This window comes from Solea solea, chromosome 19 (assembly GCF_958295425.1).
Source record: "Solea solea chromosome 19, fSolSol10.1, whole genome shotgun sequence".
Classification (NCBI taxonomy): Eukaryota; Metazoa; Chordata; class Actinopteri; order Pleuronectiformes; family Soleidae; genus Solea; species Solea solea.
The window spans coordinates 12,114,415-12,136,632 of record NC_081152.1 but is presented as its reverse complement, the minus strand read 5'-3'; the positions used below and the strand labels follow the sequence as shown (position 1 = coordinate 12,136,632).

Genomic DNA, 22,218 nt, shown 5'->3' with positions numbered 1-22,218 from the left:
GTCTTGTTATGGAGGTCATGCGCTGGCACTATTTCGTATCTGGGGAGAATTAACTTCCTTGAGTCTCCGGTAGTTGCCTGGCAACTCCAGGTGACATCAAATGCTACAAAGACATGTAATTTAGGCAAAGTATTTGTAGCCTCCTGCGGATTGGCATATTTAAATACATACATGATAACTCGAGGAGAAAAACTGGTCCACAACGTATTCAAGATTGAGGATAATGCTTTGCCAGTGGCAGTAAGGTCGCTGTATTACATTTTCATTTGGACGGAGGCCATGGTGGCTTGAAGACATCCACTCGGAAAGCAAATGTGCAAATGTCTCGGTTGGAGAGAAGAGTCTGAAAAATCTACAGCATATGATAAGGTTTTGTTTTACGGATAAAACCAAAAAAAAGCAAAACCATTTAATCATTTTTAGTTTTTTGTGTCAGACTGTGCTGTAGAAAAGGAAATCTTACCATGGCTGTAAAATATTCCCCAAAGAACCAAATGTGTAAAAGTGGTTAAGTCTAGTAAAAGTATTTTTGGCTTCATTTCACTGTGTTTTAGTGGAGATTTTGTCTGGTTTGTCTGTTAAAAGGGCCGTGCTAAAACATTGCAGCATAACAAATCTAGACTAGATTATATTTAATTTGTCAGAAGAGGGCAGAGTGGAGTAGTGGCTGGCACTGTTGCTCAGAACAAGAAGGTTGTTGGTTTGAATTCAGGATTTTTACGACTTATCCGTGTGCTTGTGGGTTTTCTCCCGGTACTCCAGTTTCTTCCCATAGTCTAGGGGTGTACCCTGCTATTCACCTTATGTCAGATGGAATTGGCACCAGCTCCCCGTGACCCTCGTGTGGAGGATAATGGGGTATAAAATGAATGAATGAGGGTACATGAGGTGATTGAAATCGCATGTGAATAAGCTGAGGGCAGTAAATCGTACCGCTTGAATTTCCTGACAGAATTTCAAATGGGTGTCATTTGCTTTCTGTATCCATGGCTACATTTACATCGACAGTAATCCAACTGTTCACCGTATTCCCAATTTGACATTATTAGAATATGATGTTTACATGAGATGGTAAGGTGCTATTCCATTCGTATTCCCATTTATATATTAAAGAAATCATAGCCATTGTCCTAAAATAAGGGTGAAACATTTTCTCAGTCTATATATATATACATATATACATATCTATATATATGCATGTATATATACATATGTATATCTATATTTCAGTAAATGTTGAACTGAGGCTTTACTTGACCTCGCACAAATTGCGTTATCCGTCACAATTCTTCAAAATGACTCAGCCCCACTTCTATTACAGAGATTTCTCCTCCTGTGTGGGGGTGTTTTTCAATATGCAGGGACTTGCATGTTCCTGCGCATGAAGGTTTATACTGCTGTCTGTGGAGTTATCTCCACTGAGCTGTTCAGAAGCTTCTATTACATCTTCCTGCTTACATACAAACGTGTGGGTTGGTTTGCAAAGCATGGCCTTTATGACAAATTTATTTCGTGAACGCCATGGTGAAAATTTTTAAAGCCTTTTTTTTTTTTACAGCTATCGGTAGCAGTTATTCTCCCTGACTCTGTTCACAGTTCATGAAAAAAGCAGTGTGAAAATCAGGGTGCTGACAACACTCATGAATATTTTACACATCTAAACCCCCTTCCCTGTTTCTTTTTTTTCCGCTCAGCTATCCGGAGAACGGCGTGGTGGAGATGCGATTGGCGGACGTGCGGCCTCGTGCCCGGACCCTGCTGCGGTGGGACCAGCTCGAGGTGGGCCTGCGTGTCATGGTCAACTACAATATGGAGACACCAGAGGAGAGGGGCTTCTGGTTCGACGCCGAGATCCAAACGATCAACCAAGCCTCTCGCACCAACAAGGAGCTCCGAGTCAAGATCCTCCTCGGGTGAGGATCTTCCTCCTCGTTGGGAGGGTGGCTTTGGGGCAACACATCTGTCTGTAACACTCTCAATAACACATCTTCCTCATTAGTTTTCTATTCTCGTGCTTTCATCTCTCTTTCTCTCACTCTCTCTCTCTTCCTTTTCCCTCTCTGTGACTCTCGTCCTCTGTCCAGGGGTCCTGGAGATATTATTGGGGACTGTAAGATTCACTTTCTGGATGAAGTCTACCAGTTGGAGAAACCAGGAGCTCGTGCCCTCTCGGCTGCAGACGGACAATTCAAACGTATGCATCACACAACCACTCGCACACTCATAGACCTCGTTTAGACCTGGTATTGACATCCATCATTCAAGTGCACCCTGTTCCCAAGAACAAAGTTATGGTTTTAACAAAGAGTGTGACAGAGTCTGAAAGTAGCTGAGTGGACTAAAGCCCTACACACACTTCTGTCACATGAAATACAATTTAAACCATTAGGAAAAAAATGTGATTGGTGTACTCTTGTGGCAGTGGCTACAAATAAATTAACAGCACAGGATTGCTTTAAGAATATTTCAGTCGCCTGTGACATTGCAGCTGAACAGGCAGGCACTAATAAATCCTGGTGACAGACTGCGTTAATAGCAAGTCGCAATTGATTGTGCAACGAGGTGCTCATTGGATGGTACCAGCTGTCAATCAAAGTGGTATCCAATCATATGTGCCATGTTTTATTATCTAATTTCCTCTAAATAGGATTGCAGTTTGCAAAATTCACATCATGATCTATTGAAGAAGAGCTGAAACTCGTGATTGAGACAACAAACTCCTCAGGAAAACGTTTACTGACATTATAAATCAAGTGAAAAGTATCCTCATTTTGCCATAGACTTCCAAATGTGGCCCCCTGTTGGCCATTCATTATATTATTACTTTCTGATGGACTTTGCTAGGGAAACTTGAAGACTCAGGATGGTTAATACCAGGTTTTGACGGTGATTTGTTCCGTGTGCCGAGTTGTCCACATCATTTATTTAAAAAGAGAATGTGGAGAATGTGTGTGTGCATAAATATTCCCTGATTGTTCTCGGCTCCAGGAAAGAGTGGGCCAGAGTGCAAACACTGCAAGGCGGATCCCGATACCGAGTGCCGCTTCTGCTCCTGCTGCGTGTGCGGCGGGAAGCAGGACGCTCACATGCAGCTGCTGTGTGACGAGTGCAACATGGCATTTCACATCTACTGCCTCAACCCACCGCTGGCCACCATCCCAGACGACGAGGACTGGTGAGGGAGAGCGAAGCCGAGCAATTAGCCACAATAATCCACTGTGCTACGCAGTGAAGTTAAGAAGGTTTATTAATGCTGTTGTTGTGTGATCTGAATTGCATTTAAGCAGCAGTAAAGCAGTGATAGAGGTTAAAGTCGATATAAAATAATGACACGGTACAGTCACAGATGTGAGTTTATCTAATACTGCAGCTTTGAATGCGTCCCTGCCAAATAGAGATTAGGGTGTAAATGTTTTTATTGGCTCTTCCTGCAGCTGATAGAAGGATCACGAAACAATCACGTGTTGCTTTACATGGCTGAAACACCCAAAACACACAATACTGTTAGAAACATTATTGACTCTCCTGTATATCATCCTCATTTGAAAAATGCAGACAGTTACTGTTTGAATAATAACTTATGTGTGATTTAGCTTTTCTACAAAAAAAAACACTTCTTGTTGAAGAGTCTTAAAATTGCAGCTATTCTTTTTTCAATTCAGTTCACTTTAGTATCAGAAAGAGATGATAAAATGAGTCTCTGTTTCAGTTAAATAGAGAAACACAACATTCAAACTAACAAAATAAGCAACTAGCAAATACCTAAAAAGACAGATACTTCCTCCGATTGAGGAACGAAAGAGATTTGATTACAAAAGCTGATCATTTTTTAATCAATTATCAGAATATGAGAAAAGTATAGGTCATCAATAGTTTATATTTTACTTAATCACACAGGTCAAACATTGCTGGCTGTAGAACCTGAACAACACTACTCTTTCACCAAAGAAATGATTTCCTGTCACTCTGCCAGGTACTGTCCCACCTGTAAAAATGACACCAGTGAGGTTGTGAAAGCGGGAGAGAAGCTCAAAGCCAGCAAGAAGAAAGCCAAGATGCCTTCGGCAACGACTGAGAGTCAGAGGGACTGGGGAAAGGTGAGAACTCCAGGCGGACATGACAGCTGCTCTGCGAAACCGAGAGTAAAAGAGTAAAACCTGAGAGAAAGCCTGTGACTCATTTTCCCTGTGCCTGGAAGGACTCAAGGCTGTGTGAATACATTTTGTGTGAAAAGGTCCTCAACGTGAACTTTTTTTCCAGCTTGTTTGTCCCCCTGCCAACAGTAAAATGTCAAAATAATACAAAAATGCTTCAATCTCTGATACCGTTTGCACAAAAACCCAAGAGGCCCGATCGGTGCCAGAAGTATTTTCCATTTCCACTCATCAGCTTTACACCAGAACTCTTGTTCAAGGAAGCAATCACTTCATTAAAAAACAAAACAAAAAAAAAACAACCTGCAACAGATTTATTGAACATTATTGATAATATTAGCATTTTTAAAGGTCCAGTGTGTTAGATTTATTGACATCTAATGGTCTACAGTGGCCTTCACATACCAGAAAGGATGTTGTGTCGAAACATGGCAGCAAATCTATAAAGTGACTATACCCCTGTCCAATGTCGCTTAAGGGTATTATATTCAATTTCTGGCAATAAACCCTTTCAATCTTTAGTTTAAAGGCTAAATTGTTTCATGTGGAAATAGCATTTTCAAATCTACTCCAGACAGAAACAAGGCATTTGACTGTGCAACACATTATTCTTCCATTTACTTCCTGCAGACTTGTTTATTCTTTAATATCAAGCACACGTCGTTGTCTGCTCTGTATCAAGAACTCTTTCTCAAATGTACCACGGCTCCTTCCCTCAGAACAGATAATCAGATCACGCTTCTCATCCACTCAACGATAATTAAGATTCGGCTTCGAGGAACTGATTAATGGTGTTGGCTTGAGTTATAGGATTTGATTGCAAATGCCTGCGCATTGATATATTATTGACAAACGTATTGCCCGTTTAATCATCCAATCCGATCCAACTGCATTTATAAAGCACTTTAAAAAACGACAACAGCTGAAACAAAGTGCTGTACATCGGAGATGAATAAAACATAAATGAAGTATAGCAACGCGAGACCCTAAATATGAAAACAACACAAACAAAAACAATCAAAGTCTCATACCGGGTCGAAAGCCAAAGAGTAAAGATGTGTCAACATCAGATGACTAATAAACAATATGGAACATGACTTGTCTTCCCCTTTTTATATAACCAAGTAAAACAATCACATTGTCGTTGCTGAGGCAGAAAATAAGACATCTGACACTTATTGTTTTTAAAGCATCCTTTAAGTGTATTCCAGATATTCTGCTGGAAAATCTCTTGAGAGTTTTCCCATTGCAACACTTGGAGTTACATCTTTTCCTCGGTTGCATCCCTGCCACTCTGTTCCGTGGCGCAACGTGAACAATGCCATTAAGCATGACTTCCAAGTTGTCTTAGCCACTTTCCTGGAACTGCCAACGGAAAATAACCCCTTTCTTTACCAGAATGCTTTCTTTCTCCGTGGATTAATTGAAAACAGCCCAGCTTGTGTGCTTGGGCACCATTTAAGTGCTGAGTGAGTCACACGGCATTCATTTTTGACTTTCGCATTATTGCAATTTAATAATGGCCCGAGTAGAATTCTTCTCTCTCTGTAAAACTCTCCTTTTTGTTGCCTTTGGCAACCTCGAAATGAAACGCTCACCATTTCTGAAAGCAAACGTTCAATTTTTAATCTTCAGATTTTGCAAAACTGACTCACACTCACCCCCCACTCTGCTCTTCAGCGCTACATAACCACTATGTGAATACTTAAGCATGCATATGGACCAGTCTATGATCATTTAATCTTTAATATATATGTTTTTTGTCTTTCTCACAGGGTATGGCTTGTGTGGGTCGCACTAAAGAATGCACAATTGTTCCTTCAAACCACTATGGACCCATACCTGGTGTTCCTGTTGGAACCACCTGGAAGTTCAGAGTACAGGTTAGCAGTCTCAACTGTCCATTATATATATATATGTACTGTATATGTATATATATATGTATATATGTATATATATACGTATATATATATATATATATATATGTGTATATATGTGTATATATATATATACACATTCAAGTTGTTTTCTAAAGCCCTATTCGGACGGGATTAGTTTTACATGGGGAGGTGGAGTAATGTCATTTTACCACCGGATATGTGTAATTAATGGCCAATTCGCACGGGATAAGAAATCCCAGTAAAAACTACCACAATTAGGAGGGGAATATAGCTCCATCTGTCCCAGGAGCTCTTTACTTATCCCCAGTCACGGAGCCGCCACCGCCGCCGCTACGACCAGCTCAGTGAGCTCCCGCGGCTGCACATGTTTTGTCGTCCTACCCAGTAACCCAGGGCGCCAACAAGGGCCTCGACACGGGAGGGCAAGGGGGTCGGTAGTGAACCCGGTGATCCCGACCCGGCTCCGGCTACGTGAAAACAACTTCACATTGACTTCCCTTCCTGTCGTCATGTGCACTACGCTGCTTCTTGATATCACAAGTGAAGACAACAGTAGCGCCTCGATCCATGCTTGAAAAAGCCACAGAAAACTACTTGTTAACAGGAGATTTAAACAGAATATTTATGCACATATTTACTGCTGGTCTAAGTGCCTGTAATCTTTACTGTCATCTTTACCCCACCTCCTCATTTAAAAGTAATCCTGTCTGAATAGGGCTTTAGATTTATAAGCATTCTATACTGTTGATATTATCATTGTGGACATTTTGTGCCATCACGAGAACCTAAAAATTCTTTTATCCCTTCAGGTGAGCGAAGCAGGTGTTCACAGGCCACATGTCGGTGGAATCCATGGGCGCAGTAACGACGGCTCGTACTCTCTGGTGTTGGCCGGAGGCTTTGAGGATGAAGTGGTGTGTTGTTTTTCTTCATGTCTTTGTGTGCACGTGAAGTAGAGTCCTTCCTTTTAAGTATAACATTGACGTGTCTGTGCTCTGTTGTAAGGACCGGGGAGATGAGTTCACCTACACGGGCAGTGGGGGGCGCGATCTCTCAGGAAATAAGCGGATTGGAGAGCACTCATTTGACCAGACCCTGACACACATGAACAGGTTCGGCTCTGGAGTTAATTGTCTCAATTATTACTTTTGGGTCTTCTTCAGTAGCACATGATATTAGTTTTGTGAATTATGCTGGCATTTTGAGGAAAGTAGATGATAAAGTAGTGCGCATATAAATGGAAAACGCTGGGATTGACAGTTGGTATCATCCAGATTGTACTTTTCTGTGATTTTCGTGTTGCAAGAACTGTCATGGCACTCTTGAGACTTCAAAACGGGAGTTTGTTTTTTGTCCATTTTTATATATGGTCTATGTTCCCATAACATACATTTCATCCCCTGGGTATCATTCTTCCTCTTCCACAGCCTGGGGGAGATAGTCTTTAAAAGACTGTGATTTCCTCTTGACCTGATCTCAGTCCAGGCTAACGACCTCAAGAAAAGCATGTAGTATTTTGTATTATCTGAAAGATATTTTATTTAACGCGTCATACCCCAGAGCAGTTCTTTGTTTTTCAAAACAAAACAAGCTTCAGGGATTAACTACAGAGTATCTATTGATAACTTATTCATTAACATCTCCAATCCTTAGACACATTTATTAAACATAAGTTCCGTCTCTGGTAAAAAGGAGAGAAGGGCGTTCTCCAGGAATTAACTGGTTGTTGATAGAGCGGCAAGGTGTATGGGGTGTGTCCCCGTTAAAAGACACGGATGCAGATGTCCAGTTTAGTGTTGGATTTATTGAAGTGTGTGTGTGTGGTTCTATAATAAAGATGAAAATAGCAATCAGTACAGAACACCATGAATAATATTATAACACAATATTATAACCATAAACATAAAGGACTGTATCCAGTTATCAATAATATGCTAAACATTCATTATACACAATTACCTCACACGAGGCACAAATCAACCACAGTGAGAGTTAGCTGAACATCATCAACAGCATTAACAATATTCACAGGTAGACAATACACATTAGCACAACATAACATCCTGGATAGTGACACATCATAAGCTCACCTCTGGCATTTACGCACAATAAACCCAGGATGTACAGGCGAAAGATGAGAAACAAACGAGGGAAGATCATGAGCCATCCACCGCTATATCAGGAGGAAAAACGAAACCTAGACAGTACGGCATCTCACACACACGTGTGGTGCGTTCAATAGCGTCGGAATGGCTATGGTGCGTTCATGAGTGTCGGACATATGAAAAGTCACCAAGAATACAATACAACTGAACAGTAAAACTCCTAAACAACATGGGCTTTCCAACACAGCCGCCCCCGACTGTCTACACAGACAGTCGAATCCAAGATGGAAAGTCCACTCAAGTAACTGGAACTTCCGCCGAGTCTTCCAGCTTAGGGAGCTGGACCAGACGAGCTACTGGTCGTACATATGTCCGATCTTTGACCTTGATGGCAGCGGTCCGGATGCGTCCGTCAGCTCCAGGGTAAGTGGCTGTTACCTTCCCAACAGGCCATAAAGCTCGCGGGAGCTGTGGATCCACGATGAGCACCACTTGATTTGGTTCAAGCTGTTTCCCATCCTTCAGCCACTTCTGTCTCTCCTGTAGGCTGGGCAGATAGTGACTGATAAATCTGGACCAGAAGTGGTCGACGAGGACTTGGCTGTGCCGCCATCGACGATTCCCTAGGGTATTACTGGGGTCGTAAACAACCTGTGGAAGAGATGCATCATAGCGTCCCATTAGTAGGATGCTAGGCGTGATGGGATCCGGATCAGCTACGTCTGACGAGACGTAACCAAGGGGCTTAGCATTCAGTATGCCCTCCACTTCTACTAAAACTGTGCGGAGCACTGTTTCAGGCACGGACTGCTCCTTAAGTACCACCTTGAGAGCGGTCTTGACGGACCTCACTTCTCTCTCCCACGCTCCACCGAAGTGGGGAGCACTAGGGGGATTGAAGCAGAACTCAATCTGCTGTTCTGCCAACTGTTCCTTCAGTTGAGGGACCATGGCCTCGAAGGCAACGCGTAGCTCTCTGGCTCCACCAGTGAAATTGGTTCCGTTATCGGACAGGAGCTCGAAAGGTTTGCCTCTTCTAGAGATAAAACGTCGCAAAGACATCAGAAAGGCGTCAGTGTCGAGGCTCTCCAAGAGGTCTAAATGCACACAACGGGTTGTCATGCACTTAAAAACGATTCCCCAACGCTTCTCTGTTCTGCGCCCAATCTTGACTGTGAATGGACCGAAACAATCGACTCCAGTCGAATAGAAGGGTGGTTTATAGAGGCGTAGACGAGCAGGTGGTAAATCCGCCATCTTAGGGACAGAAGGGCTGGCTCGCCATGCCTGGCATTGCATGCAACAACTCTGACACCTCTTCACCGCTTCCCTCCCCCGCAGAATCCAGAACCGACGACGTAGCTCGGCTAGCACTCTTTCAGGTCCAGGATGCAGGAGGGTCTCATCGAAATCTCGAATGATGAGGTTGGTCAGTGGATGCTTGGGGTCTAGCAAGACTGGGTGGATGGTGTCTTGTGGTAGCTGCTCCGTTCTCCGCAACCTCCCCCCGACTCTGAGAAGTCCTGCGTCCTTGTCATATTCAGGAGATAAGGAGCCCAAACGACTGGTAGCTGGCAAAGGTCGGTCTGAGATGAGAGCTTTGACCTCCTCTGGAAATGACTCCAATTGCGCCCGTCTCAGGAGGAGATTCTCAGCCTTGATGTAGTCAGCTGCTTCACTGGGTGAGTCAGAATTTGGGTCGGCCGCCCCGTGAAGGGACCGTGCGGTCGTCTGCATCAAGTCCTTCCACGTGGAGAACTGGCTGACATCAGGGAGTTGAAGGCACGTATCTACAGTTACGTGTCCGCAGAAGGATGATTTCCTCAGCTCACTATCATCCGTCTCCAGATAGGATGATGGGCTGGTCGGCCAGTGATCCTCTGCATAATGCAGGAAATCAGGGCCTTGGTGCCAACGATGTGGTCGAGACAGCTCCTTCAGGGTCTTGCCCCGAGTGATGTCATCAGCGGGGTTGTTCGCACTGTCCACGTACCTCCAGTGGCTCACCTCTGTAAGGTTCTGTATCTCTGCCACACGTGTACCCACGAAGACCTTATAGTGACAGGATTCCGACTTGATCCAGTGTAGAACTGTAGTAGAGTCGGACCAGAGCATGATCCTACTGATGGGTAAGGTGAGCTCAGTGTGGAGAACACTGGCTAGTTGCGCACCGGTAAGTGCAGCGCTCAGCTCAAGCCGTGGCATGGACAGCTGCTTCTTTGGTGCCACACGGGACCTGGCCAGGACAAAGGAAACATGGACTTCATTCTGAGCGTCTTCTGTCCGTAGGTAAGCGACAGACCCGTAGGCCCTCTCAGAAGCGTCACAGAATATGTGCAGATCTCTGCTTGATGTTGGCGAGTCTGCAGACGCTGGTGCATAACATCTGGGAATCTCCATCTGGATGAGATCTGGAATCTCTTGTTCCCAGGCAAGCCATCTGTCACGGAGGCTCTGGGGCTGGATCGGCTCATCCCAGCCGATTTGTATTTTCCAAAGATCCTGAACTAGAATCTTGGCTCTGGTGGTAAACGGTACAATATAACCTAGGGGGTCATATTGACAAGCAAGTACCTTGTAGACATTTCTCAAAGTGGGTTCAGTTCTCTCCACTGGTCTATGTTTGTACTTTAGAGAGTCACGGAGGCAATCCCAACGTAGTCCAAGAGTTGGCTCCTGCAGGTCCAGGCTGGATTGGGAAAGCCACAGCTCACTGCTCTCGGATCTGACGTCGGATGGAAGATGCTCAATGACCTCCGGGGTGTTGCTAGCCCACTGGCGTATCTCGAAGCCCCCCGTGTGGAGTAGCTGGCGCAGACCATCAACAAGATCCTTCGCTTCCTCCTTTGAGTGGGTGCTGCGAAGACAGTTATCTACATAGAATGACTGCCCAACGCAATCAACGAGATGGCTGTCGGACTCACCCGTGTCCTGGGCATGCCGCTGCAGGGCGTAGATGGCACAGCAAGGGCTACACGTAGTACCAAATGGAAGGACTTGCCATTCATAAATCTTTGGCTCTTCGGTCTTCTTCATGTCCCGCCAGATGAAACGCAGAACAGGTTTGTCGGCTGGCAGAAGGCGAATCTGGTGGAACATACCTTTGATATCACCACTAACTGCAACTGGGTACTGCCGAAACCGAATGAGGACTCCTAGCAGCGATGGGCCTAGGGCAGGTCCAGGAAGAAGAAGGTCGTTGAGAGATTTTCCTTCATACTGAAAGGAACAGTTGAAGACAATCCTGTCTTTGTTGTTGTGTCGCACCATATGGTGAGGTATAAACCAGGATTCCGGAGTTGATGTTGCTTCCTCTAGAGGCACCACTGCTACGTAGCCCATCTTCTCTAGTTTGTAGATCTCCTGACAATAGACCTCGGCGCGCTGTGGGTCTTTGGCGAGTCGCCTCTCAGTAGCACGAAGACTAGGCAACACTGCTTCCATAGAAGCTTGAAGTGTGGTAAAGTTGGCTCGGCGAAGCAACGGTGTAGCGTATCTTTGGACCCCTTCGACATTGACTCTAACAGTTGATGTCTGGAGCAGGTTTAAGGCTTGCTGATCTTGCTTCGATCGGGTCACCTGCTTCTCGCTTGTGTACGGCAGCGTGTCGATCTGCCAAAGGCGTTCGACGTTCTTGAAGAGTTCAGAGGTAGGCGAGACTGTTGCTGTAAACAGGCACTGCTGGTTGGATGCAGGAACTTGGTCGACACTGGTGGGACCTTGAAGTGACCAGCCAAGCTTGGTGTGGACTGCAATGGGTCCTCCGGGGGGTCCCAACTGCACCGGCTCTATAGGTGTCAGGAGATGAGCCATGTCGGATCCAATGAGCAACAGGGGTTGAGCACGATCTACCAGAGGCAAAGGTAGGTGGCGGAGGTGCTTATATCTCCGTTGGAGGATTCTCACTGGATATGAATGTTCTGAGAGTCCCAGGTTGTCAGCGGTGAACGCCTGACGTACGTGATATTTCTCTTCAGGTTTGGGCAGTGAAGACACATAGAAGGCAACTGATGCACCATGAAGCTGCACCACATCTTGATGAACAGTTCGGAGGGTAAGTGTTTCAGGCTGCGCAATGAGGTTCATGCGTTTCACGGCGCATGGCAAGATGATGCTTCGCTCTGAACCATCGTCTAGAACTGCATAGGTCTCCAGTACTCTGTCTTGATTATGAAGTAGGACCTTCACAACCTTCAACATCACCTTGGGGGATCTGTTTGGTCTATCCAGGTACACTTTTGCAGACGGAGCAGTCACCATGAGCACACTCTTCTGGGTTTGCTGGACTGCATCGTGTAGTACTGTGAGATGCTGCTCTTTGCAAGTATTGCATGGTCGCTTGAGGGTGCAAACCTCGGGCTTGTGAGATCGTCCGCACTTCCAACATCGATGTCCATCCTTGATCCACTTCACAACCTGGTTTGTGTTCAATTTCTTAAACTCAGTGCAGGCGTTCAGAAAATGTTCTTTATTGTCACAGTGGGGGCAATATGGTTTCGGTTTGGACAAGGATGTTGGTTGTGAAGACCGTCCTTTGGGGCTTTGGTCTCCACTGGCAGTGAGGAGGAACGCTGTTGACTTCTCCTTTGATCGGATGAAGGGCCGTTGGTCCTTCTTCGGTGGCTTGGTTGCTTCATAATTATAAAGTGAAGCTGCTCGACCTGCTATGCGTTTAGCTTGGGATTTCATCTGTAGCCAGGAACTCAGATCAGGTAGGGTGTAAGTCTGGTCAGTACCTGTCCTAAGAATACCTTGGTTCAGACAGTATTCCACGAACCCATCACGATAGCTTGGCGGCATCTTGCTCAGTAGTCGGTCGACATGAGATCCACATCGCAGTTCGTAGCCATTCTGTCCCTCGAGGGTCCGAAGCATGCCTACCAGGGATTGGATGGATAGGGCGAATGCATCAAAGGCTTCAGAGTCTCCAAATTTGAGGGCTGGAGTGTTTAGGATGGCACCCAATTCACTTTGGACGAGCTGGCGAGGTTGACCATACTTGTCCTGTAGAGCTTGCATAGCTGCTGTATACAGCCTTGGATCATGCATGTAGGCTTTGGCCAGTTGGAGCGCACTCTGTAGCTTCAGATGTCTGAGGAGCACTTGATATTTGTATTGCTCGTTCAGATGCACATGGCTGTTCAGAAGGTTGTCGAGCGCCATCTTCAATAAGGCGAAGTCACTTTCTTTGCCACTCTCAAAGCAAGGAATCATAGGTTTGGGGATGCCGTAGGATGGGGCAAAGAACTGAGACACATCAGCAGATGGCTGCTGTCGACTGGATTGAGGCAAGGCTGAAGCGGAATATGACGCTGCTTGGACAGGATAGGTGAAGGCTGATTGAGTTGGCTGATGCTGCACTGGATGAGCCAAATATGGAGTAGGGACCAGGTTGTAGTTCACCGGCGCTAAACTAGGAGGCAAGAATGCAGAAGAAGGAGCAGACTGTAACAGTGGGGGAAGAGATGGATACTGTGCTGAAGGTGGAGCAGAAGCTGCGAGAGGCTGAGCCAACAATACTGAAGGCGGAGCCACACGGAACGCTGGAGGTGGAGCCACAGGAAGCGGAGCTGCACGGAGCGTTGGAGGCGGAGCCACGGGGAGCGCTGGAGGTGGAGCCACAGGAAGCGGAGCTGCAGGGAGCGCTGGAGGTGGAGCCTCAGGGGTACTTGTCATGTGCTGCTCTGATGGGCCAGGATCCTGTGATTTCTCTTTGAGGAGAGAAGTAACCATCTTAGCTATCTCCAGCTCATTCTCTCTCTTCTTTAGCTGACGTCGTTTCTCCATCTGTCTGGTTAGCGATTCCTGTGTTCTAATGGCTTCCTCTTGTAGCTGTTGGGCTTCTCTGGCTTGGCTTTGAAGCCTCTGACACTCGTAGTCTCTTTGTTGATCCTCCTCCATGTGCTGTTGTAATTCCTCAAGCTCCATTTCCTTCAGTCGCTCCTCGAGCTGAGCTGTTTCTAGCTCAGATAAAATGTGAGAGGGGAATCTACAGGTGGATGAGCGAGATGAGCGTCCAGACCTGGAGTTGGAGCTCCTCCGAGATGAGCATGTTTTTCGGCTATGCGAACTCTGGGTGGAGGGAGCCTGTTGTGTGGTGTGGGTTTGTCCCTCTGACGGGAGATTTGCAACCACATAGTCACTCAGGTAAGCTGGGAGGTGTCGCTCTCTCTGCGAAGCACGTTGGGGTGCTGGCTCAGTCTGGGCATCTGTATGATCCATACCTTGGTTATTACTCTAATCCGGCTCGAAGGACCATAAAAAGGAGAGAAGGGCGTTCTCCAGGAATTAACTGGTTGTTGATAGAGCGGCAAGGTGTATGGGGTGTGTCCCCGTTAAAAGACACGGATGCAGATGTCCAGTTTAGTGTTGGATTTATTGAAGTGTGTGTGTGTGGTTCTATAATAAAGATGAAAATAGCAATCAGTACAGAACACCATGAATAATATTATAACACAATATTATAACCATAAACATAAAGGACTGTATCCAGTTATCAATAATATGCTAAACATTCATTATACACAATTACCTCACACGAGGCACAAATCAACCACAGTGAGAGTTAGCTGAACATCATCAACAGCATTAACAATATTCACAGGTAGACAATACACATTAGCACAACATAACATCCTGGATAGTGACACATCATAAGCTCACCTCTGGCATTTACGCACAATAAACCCAGGATGTACAGGCGAAAGATGAGAAACAAACGAGGGAAGATCATGAGCCATCCACCGCTATATCAGGAGGAAAAACGAAACCTAGACAGTACGGCATCTCACACACACGTGTGGTGCGTTCAATAGCGTCGGAATGGCTATGGTGCGTTCATGAGTGTCGGACATATGAAAAGTCACCAAGAATACAATACAACTGAACAGTAAAACTCCTAAACAACATGGGCTTTCCAACACTGGGTTCCTGACTCCTGCAGGGCTTTGGCCTTAAACTGCGATGCACCTCTGAATGACAAAGACGGGGCAGAGTCCAGGAACTGGCGAGCAGGGAAGCCGGTGAGAGTCGTGCGCAGCTCCAAAGGTCGACGCATCAGCAAATACGCGCCTGAGGAGGGAAACCGCTACGACGGTATTTACAAGGTAAAGGCAATTTTTTTTATTTCCTGGAGGTTATCAACCAAGACCTGCCTCATGTAAAAGCATGAGAAATGTGTGCTCGGTCCCGGAATAACCGAACAGCTCTGAATTCCATTGTTTGGTTCCATGTGAATTTCAGGTGGTTAAGTACTGGCCAGAGATTGGAAAGTGTGGATACTTGGTGTGGCGATACCTGCTGAGACGAGATGATGTGGAGCCAGCACCGTGGACACCTGAGGGACAAGAGAGGATCCATAAACTGGGCCTCACTGTTCAGGTGAGACTGCATGTATTTCTGCGTGTGTCCAAACGTCCCTATTTATGTCTCAATATTATAAACTTCTATTTAGATTCTACATACATACATAACTCAACAGCCACTTTATTGGGTACACCTTGCTGGTCCCAGCTTCCTCTTGCCTTCAGAACTACCTTTATTCTTTGAGACATAGATTCAACAAGGTGCTGCAAATAGTCCTTGGAGATTTTGGTCCACATTGGCTTGATGACATCACACAGTTGCAGAACAGATCCATGCTTTCATGGTTGTTTTATGCCGGTGAGCTTGTTAAATTGTAGCCTTGGTGACACCCAGTGTATACTTCTCCTGCTGTAGCCCATCTGCTTCAAGGTCTGACATGGCATTCCCGCCCCCCCCTCAGAAAACTGCTGCTCATTGGTTATTTTCCTCTTTTTTTCAGACCATTCTCTTTAAACCTTAGAGATGGCTGAAATACATTCAAAGTCACTTGAATTACCTTTGTCCTTCATTCTGATGCCTGGTTTGAGCTTGCTGCCATGGGACTGGTGTTAAAGATATGATAAGATAGTCCTTTATTTAAATTTACATTGTTACAGCAGCAAAGACAGTAAAGATAAAGATGATAAATAATAAACATGCATTACCAAAAAAGAAAATTACAATATAAAAAGATATGAACACCAAGACCATAAAAAATGAGTTAAGATAGAATGTAGAATGTAGAATGTACATTATGGACTTGATATTTACAGTATAAATATGTATAAGTATATTGCACTTGTGTACAGTACGGTATTGCACGTGGAAGGGAGGAATGAGGAGCCTGGTTATGTGTGGTCTACTGCGAGCAGTGTTGAACAAATGTAATTAATAGAGTGGTCAATGAGTGTGTGTGTATTTATATATGTATATACAGTATATATATATATATGTATATACAGTATATATATATATATATATGGCTTTCTTTTGCATGTGTACATATACAGCCCACTTCTCAATTCCTTTGCTTTCCTTTTCTATGCAGTACCCGCCGGGCTACTTGGCAGCCATGGCTAACAAAACAAAGAAGGAGGCCTGTGCTAGGCCCGGTCGCGGCGGCCGTGGCAAACACTATACTGCGAGGGGAAGGCCGCGGAGACAACGTAAGATCAAAGAGAAGGAGGAGATGGATGAGGAAGAGGAGGAGGACATGCTGCCCGAGGCCAGTATGGTGGAAGAGGACGAGCCACAGAGTAACGGGGAGCAGAAGACGAGCAGAGAAAGTGGTGGGTGCTTTTGAGGCTCAAAGCAGGTCAGAGCAAGTTGTTGTGAGAAGAGGACAGGTGAGAGTGAAACCTCTTTTGAGAGAGCTTATAAATATTTGATTTTACCCAGGTGTGTCTCACAGTAAAATTTTATTTTCTTGTTTTTCACGACTGTTTTGAATTCTCCAAGTTTTTTTTTTTTTTTTAGTCATATTTTTGTGTTTGTGTTTCCCAGAGTCGTCACCGGCACCAGAGCCTCCTTCTAAGCGGGTGAAGGTGGAAGAGACCTTCAAGCTCTCGGAGCAGCAGCAGCAGTTGATCACAGAGGACACGGCCAACAAGAAACTCTGGGATGAAGCCATGGAACACCTTAAAGAGGGACCGGTATGAACTAGACCTGCAGCTAATGATTATTTGCATCATCGATTAATCTGTCAATAATGTTCTCAAATGCCTTGTTGTGTCCACAATCCTAAAATTATTATTATTTAGTTTTAATTGTTTTTTTGAGCAAAGAAACCAGAAAATTATCATATTTAAGAAGCAAATCAAGAAAAACATTTTTTATTTCTTTAAAAAAACCATCCATTTTCTACTTCATGGTTTTCCCTTGTGCTTTTCCAGATCAATCAGTCAGTTTGGATTTTGGCTTTCAAATTAAAAGATCAAGTTTGACTGTGATGATGATTTTTCTCTACAGTAATAACGTATGGTACATTGTGTGTTTTGTGTTTACACAGAATTTCCTGCGCAAGATGGAGCAGATATTCATGTGCGTGTGCTGCCAGGAGCTGGCCTTTCAGCCCATCACCACTGTCTGCACACACAACGTCTGCAAGGTGCGTACTGAGTGGATGCAACACTCTCCCGTTCATTATCTTGACGGTGGAAAGTGAACCAAAATGTTTTAAAGATCATCTCAAAACAATTCTGCTCGTTGAAGTCTATCCCTTTTTTTTTTTTTAAAACCCACTGATGCTTTAATATGAGCAGAGACCACCAGCTGCCCTAAATTAACAGCATTGCTAATTATCCAAAAACATCTGTTTCTGTAATGGTTAATACAACAGTGTGTATTTTTAATGCTAAAATATAATTATTATTTTTATGAATTTTCAAATTTACTGTTTTACAAAAAAAAGAGAAACAAAATAGTAAAGGACATTATTATTTCTTTATTAAGATGTCAAATTATATTTACTTTACAGAAAAAGTAGTTTTAATGGTTGGATGTGATGCTTGATTCATTTCTGACTCCTCAGAGAACCCCTTGAATTTGAGTAGATCATATTACAAATGCTTTTTCTTAATTTGATACTTTGATACATAGTTATATGTATGAACTTAACTAATCTAAAGCATAGTTGCTAGGTTGTTAATTGCGGACTCTCAAAAAATGAATGAGGAATAACAATGATAGCTAAAATGCATAGTGAAGCATGCGATTTTTGGATTGTATTGGATTCAATTTTAGATTTTTATCTGTCCGACATCCGATCCAGGGATTTTGACCAGTATTGGACCGATACCGATACTGACCGGTACCAATTCCCATCCCTAGTTATAACCACATGCGCGGTTACCTGCACGGTTAAATTCAACATGTATAAAACCGATTTTAATCCCCGTTGTTGTGTTGTGTGTGGAAATGTCTCTTGTCGTCTCCTCAGACGTGTCTCCAGCGGTCGTTTCGTGCTCAGGTGTACACCTGCCCCGCCTGCCGCCACGACCTGGGCAAAGACTTCATCATGACCCAAAACAAGGTGCTTCAGGTGCTGCTTGACCAGTTCTTTCCGGGCTACAGCAAGGGCCGATGAGATCCAAATCCCACGTACCAGTAGAATATACGTACATTAACGCACACAAGCATCCGTTCAGTGCACCGGTGCAGTGTACCTAGAGCTCCACTTTTAAAAGCATTGCGCACACTTACTGTACTTACCCACGGGCAAATGTATATTGCATATACAACCATAAACGTATACAATCATTCATACACAAACAACCTCAGTAGGGACTGACCTTATCTGTTGAACGGGGACTGTTTTCCATTAACCATCACCAGCCTGAAATTCAACCAAGGACATTTTTATCCTCCTTACTCCTGCCACAAAAACGCACAAAAGAAATCCCCAACTCATGCACTCACTCGTCACCTGACTATCTTAGCTCATTTTGTAGTTTTTCCCTTCCACTGTTCAGTCCACTGGTTCCATATATATATATATATATATATATATATATATATATATACAGTATATATGCACGTTTTTAGAGTGCATATTTCTCCTTGAGCAATACCATGAAAGCGGCCATTATATTCCTGCCAACCTGTTAGCATTTTGTGTACCATTTATACAGTTTTACACGCGTTTTAAGGTGCTACATTAATCCGGTGATGTAGTGCGCTGGTTATGTGACTGGGCTCAGAGTTACACCAAGGTAGAAAGATCAGAATTCACATGCATTTACCAGGAAAATCATGTCAAATCCAGCACACTGTTCTTTTTTTCACCTTGGAGCACTTTATCCCCGACATCAGGAGTATACGTTAGCAGCACGCAAGCTCCGCATGTGTCATCGGGACACTGCCGTTTCCATTTAAATTAGCGAATGTCTCATCAGGGTTCAAATTTGAGAGCACTTAACACAACATTCAGTATTTATTTCTGCCCAGAAGTGCTATTAAAACCTCTAACATTGTTAGAAAAATTGTCCATGAACCCTCATTTCACCCCCTTTTTTGTGTGGATTCACCTTTTTTAAGTGGTGTTGCCCGGCAACCGCAGTCAAACAGAACTTTTCGCATCTGCTATTGTTCCTTCTCTGTTAGACATTTGGAGCGCTGGGTCTCCGGCATGACCTGGTTCTTCTTCTTTATTTGAATGAAAATGTGAGTGGGTGATCGCTCGACCATTATGAGTCGTTCACGTCCATAAAATACAGCTCTCGCAGTTTGTCATAAGTGAGACTGAAAGTAGGGCCACTCGCTTCTAAGAGCCTTTGGCGTGGATCTACAGTCAATCGGGCAGTTCCTTCTTCCCACTTACTTTAATAACATAATCCTGAGTAGTTTCAGGTCTTCTTCCTAAGCACATGATTTCAATTTTATAAATTATGTTCCCATTTTGAGGAAAACAAAACCGATGAAGTACAGCACACATGAGCGGACAACAGTGTGATTGACGGCTGGGAGCCGGGAGCAAATTGATTTGAAAATGGATCGTTAAATCGATGTTATTTCACACGCAGATTTGTTACACTACAAGTTTTAACAGAGATTCGAGACTATGTCCTTTTGTTGGAAGCCGTTTTTGTCCTGAACGAGGCACATTTTTCTAGTTATTACATTCCTTTTGTGATAGGTTCTTATCTATTGGATTCAAACTGACCAGTGAAAACCATGCCCTCCGTTCACTTTTAAGATATGCACTTGAAATCTTTTACATAAACGCGTAAAAAAAAAAAAAAAAAACTACCTCCACAACAAGGAAGCATCAGTGTCAAAATTTTCCACATTATCCTACCTTCCCTTCCCCCCTACTTTTCACATTATTATGTGCTTCTACTGCCTGTGTAGTGATGCATTCATTATACAGCCTCTCTCTCTCTCTCTCTCTCCATTCTGTCAGAGTTGAAAATAAAATGTGTTAATGAACACAGATTTGCAGGGTTTTCCCATTGCTGGTGTGGTACTTACAAAATGCCCCGGGTTGGCAGGTCTAATGGGAGCTAAAACAAATATGAAAACATCCCATGGAGAGCACGTAGCAGCAGAGCCTCTGCGCTGATGTGTGGCCTGGGCAGAGGCTGACACAGACACGATAAAAAATGTCGTTCCAACACTTGAGTTGATTTTTTCTGGGGGATGCGTCGTCGTCGTCGTCGTTCACTTGTTCACCTGTAACAGCGTTTAAGGCAAAGCCATGTATTTTTTTTTCCTGCAGAGCCGAGACAACGACGGTGGGGGCCGTTTGTTTGTTTGCGGTCCTTGTTTCTGTTCATTCATTCAGGACTTTTTTTTTGTTTTTTTTGTTTTTTGTTTTTTAAATCAACAACATGCAAGTTCAAAATGCTAGTAAGATCTCTAAAGGTAAATGTGATGTGCATTACTTCCACTGTTGCATAATCTTGTACAAAGATTATTTTCTTCTTGCATTGACTGGCTAAAAAAATAATAAAAAAAAGAAGCGAATAGCTCTCTTTCCTTCCTTCCTTCCTCTGCTGTGACCTTTGCTCCTCTCCTCTCCTCTCTGCTGTCTTCTGCTCTCCGTGAATTTACAGTACTAACACTTGTTAGACGTCTTGTGGACGCTTGGCTTCTGTGCTGTGTTCTCTTTTCTTTTTTCTTTTTTTTATTGCACTCTACTAAGGAAAAAAAGTTTGAGATGTCACATTTTTACTTTTCTTAGAAAGCGTACTATTTTCTGTGTCTGTGCACCATTTTTTTTCTACCAGTTTAGTTGCTTCTCCTCTATTTTAATCATTTGTTGTTTTTTTTATGCGGCAAACTCGACACATTGCAGCAGCCTGAGGAGTTCCATTGCTTCATATTGTGATCTGAAATTTTATACATGTCATAACAATACTTGATATGTACCTATTAAATATTTGGATTCCAAAAAAAAAAGAAAGTTTCTCTCCTTCTGTGTCCTGTATTTGCATTTTACTGACTTAATGAGGAAGAAGATGATAGTTATAGTTACATTCATTTACACGACTGTTTTGCTATGTTGTTCATTTGAATGGAAAATGAAGAAAACCTTCAAAACCTCCAAAGCTTTTGTTCTGTTTTCTTTTTGTGCACCTTGAAACACAGTGAAGTGCAGTGTGGGGCTTTTATTTTCTTTGAAGGGAGCGACTTTGACGTCGTTTTCTTTTTGGCAATTTATTTTTCCCAAACCCAACTTCCTCCTGTTGTTTCGGGAATGGGGCCGTATCTCAGATCCACATGACACATTTATCTTTGGAAAATTAAAAAAAACAACACAAAAACTGCCCTTAAGCATTGATCCGTTTCCACTTAACATTTCCCACTGTTGGTGGTTGGATATTTTATCCTTAAAAGATGAAACGCAAGTGTTTGTTATGGACATAATTTTGAATTACATGAAGCATGAAATGAGCACCTGTCTCCTCAGTGAAGAGACGGTGAAAGCAGAAAATTACACAGGTCCAGGTTGGTTGTCGGTGCTTATCATTTAATAATGAAAGTCCACTGTTACAAGACTTTCTTTGCCTTTAATGGATAAGACAGTGAAGTGTGACGGGGGGATAAAGAGGTGAGACGACACGCAGCAAAGGACCACTTTTTGTGGAATCAAACCTCGGTCATTAACTGAGCTTTACGGTCCGTTACTGGACTTTTTGTCCTCATCCTCAGTTTAATACCTTAAAAATAGCACATCGCTTAAACTGCGGCCTCTGCTGTGCGTTTCGCCATTTA

The 22,218-nt window shown here is 43.8% G+C and overlaps 1 protein-coding gene across 1 annotated transcript in view; it reads left to right on the top strand.

The window, feature by feature from the left end:
* LOC131446145 (E3 ubiquitin-protein ligase UHRF2-like) overlaps window positions 1–19,432 on the top strand; it is a 32,894-nt gene extending 13,462 nt beyond the window's left edge. Inside the window, exons 4-16 of the mRNA XM_058617182.1 lie at window positions 1,695–1,913; window positions 2,085–2,194; window positions 2,989–3,175; window positions 3,974–4,097; window positions 5,930–6,037; window positions 6,865–6,969; window positions 7,061–7,167; window positions 15,104–15,266; window positions 15,403–15,540; window positions 16,553–16,793; window positions 17,008–17,156; window positions 17,513–17,611; window positions 18,443–19,432. Of these exons, the coding sequence (XP_058473165.1) occupies window positions 1,695–1,913; window positions 2,085–2,194; window positions 2,989–3,175; window positions 3,974–4,097; window positions 5,930–6,037; window positions 6,865–6,969; window positions 7,061–7,167; window positions 15,104–15,266; window positions 15,403–15,540; window positions 16,553–16,793; window positions 17,008–17,156; window positions 17,513–17,611; window positions 18,443–18,589 (1,897 nt within the window). The 3' untranslated portion in view covers window positions 18,590–19,432. The remainder of the gene's footprint in view (window positions 1–1,694; window positions 1,914–2,084; window positions 2,195–2,988; window positions 3,176–3,973; window positions 4,098–5,929; window positions 6,038–6,864; window positions 6,970–7,060; window positions 7,168–15,103; window positions 15,267–15,402; window positions 15,541–16,552; window positions 16,794–17,007; window positions 17,157–17,512; window positions 17,612–18,442) is intronic.
* The last annotated feature ends 2,786 nt before the right edge of the window (window positions 19,433–22,218 follow it).